The following is a 1,130-nucleotide window of genomic DNA, read 5'->3' on the forward strand; positions in this document are numbered from 1 at the left end:
TCAATGTCTTGTTAAGGAACATGTGACTAAGAGAAGATGTTGGGTTTCCGACTTGAGTTATGTAGTTTCTGAAAATGGCTCTTAGTTTGAACCAATTTGTTCATTTTGGCCCCCTTTTGTTAGTGAGTTTGACACCCCTGTTCTAAAGGTTTCACAAACTTTCAAACACCACTGTGTGTGTGTGTATATAAAATTATAATTATGCCTGATGTTCATGTTTTCAGTGTTCCCTGACGATGCTCAGCAGATGGTGCAGATTAAAGAAGAAGCTCCTGGAGTACGGGTACTTGGTTTGGACCAACAGGACCCAGAGACCCTCAACATAAAGGAGGAAGAGGAAGAACTGTGGAGCAGTCAAGAGAGAGATCAGTTTTGTGTGAAAAAGGAGATTGATGACACTGGGTTTGCATTCACAGCTGTTCCTTTGAAGAGTGAGGAAGATGAAGAGAAACCTCTGTTTTTACAGCTTCATCAGTACCAAGTAAAAGAGGAAGATCTTCCAACCAGTGGCTCAGCTGACCAAAAAGCAGCAAGTGATGGAGAGGACAGTGGAGGAGCAGAAACTACCAAGAACCCAGATGATGATGATGGTGATGATGATGTGAATAACTCTGACTCTCAGCTAAAAGACTTATCAGGCTCTAGGTCAGAACCTGAAGATGATGATAAAGACTGGAAGGAAAGCAGAGCTCCTGAGTCAGGCTTACACACTGTCAACAAATCTTGCAACTTCACTGAGCATGGGAAACAATTTCACAAGACAAGTCAGTCAATGATGTCTTCAAGTTATTTCATTATCAAGGAATGTTTTGAAGTGAAGAAAACTGGAGGCTCAATCAAGAAAAAACAATCAAGACAGAAATCATTTAGTTGTGAAGACTGTGGAAAACGATTTAACCAAGAGGGTAACCTAAAGAAACACATGGTAGTTCACACAGGACAGAAACCATGTGCTTGTGATCTTTGTGGACACAGGTTTGGACAAAAGTCAACTTTAAACAGACACATGATAGTCCACACAGGACAGAAAGCATTTGCTTGTGATATTTGTGAACAAAGGTTTGGATATAAGTCAGATTTAAGCAAACACATGATTGTCCACACAGGACAGAAACCATTTGCTTGTGATC

At 40.6% G+C, this 1,130-nt stretch overlaps 1 protein-coding gene across 1 annotated transcript in view; it reads left to right on the forward strand.

The window, feature by feature from the left end:
• The first annotated feature begins 208 nt into the window (after nt 1-208).
• LOC119411560 (zinc finger protein OZF-like) overlaps nt 209-1,130 on the forward strand; it is a 1,724-nt gene continuing 802 nt past the window's right edge. Inside the window, exon 1 of the mRNA XM_037678513.1 lies at nt 209-1,059. Coding sequence (XP_037534441.1) covers nt 209-1,059 — 851 coding nt within the window. The remainder of the gene's footprint in view (nt 1,060-1,130) is intronic.

Source organism: Nematolebias whitei, chromosome 6, assembly GCF_014905685.2.
Source record: "Nematolebias whitei isolate Nwh7 chromosome 6, NemWhi1, whole genome shotgun sequence".
NCBI classification, from domain to species: Eukaryota; Metazoa; Chordata; class Actinopteri; order Cyprinodontiformes; family Rivulidae; genus Nematolebias; species Nematolebias whitei.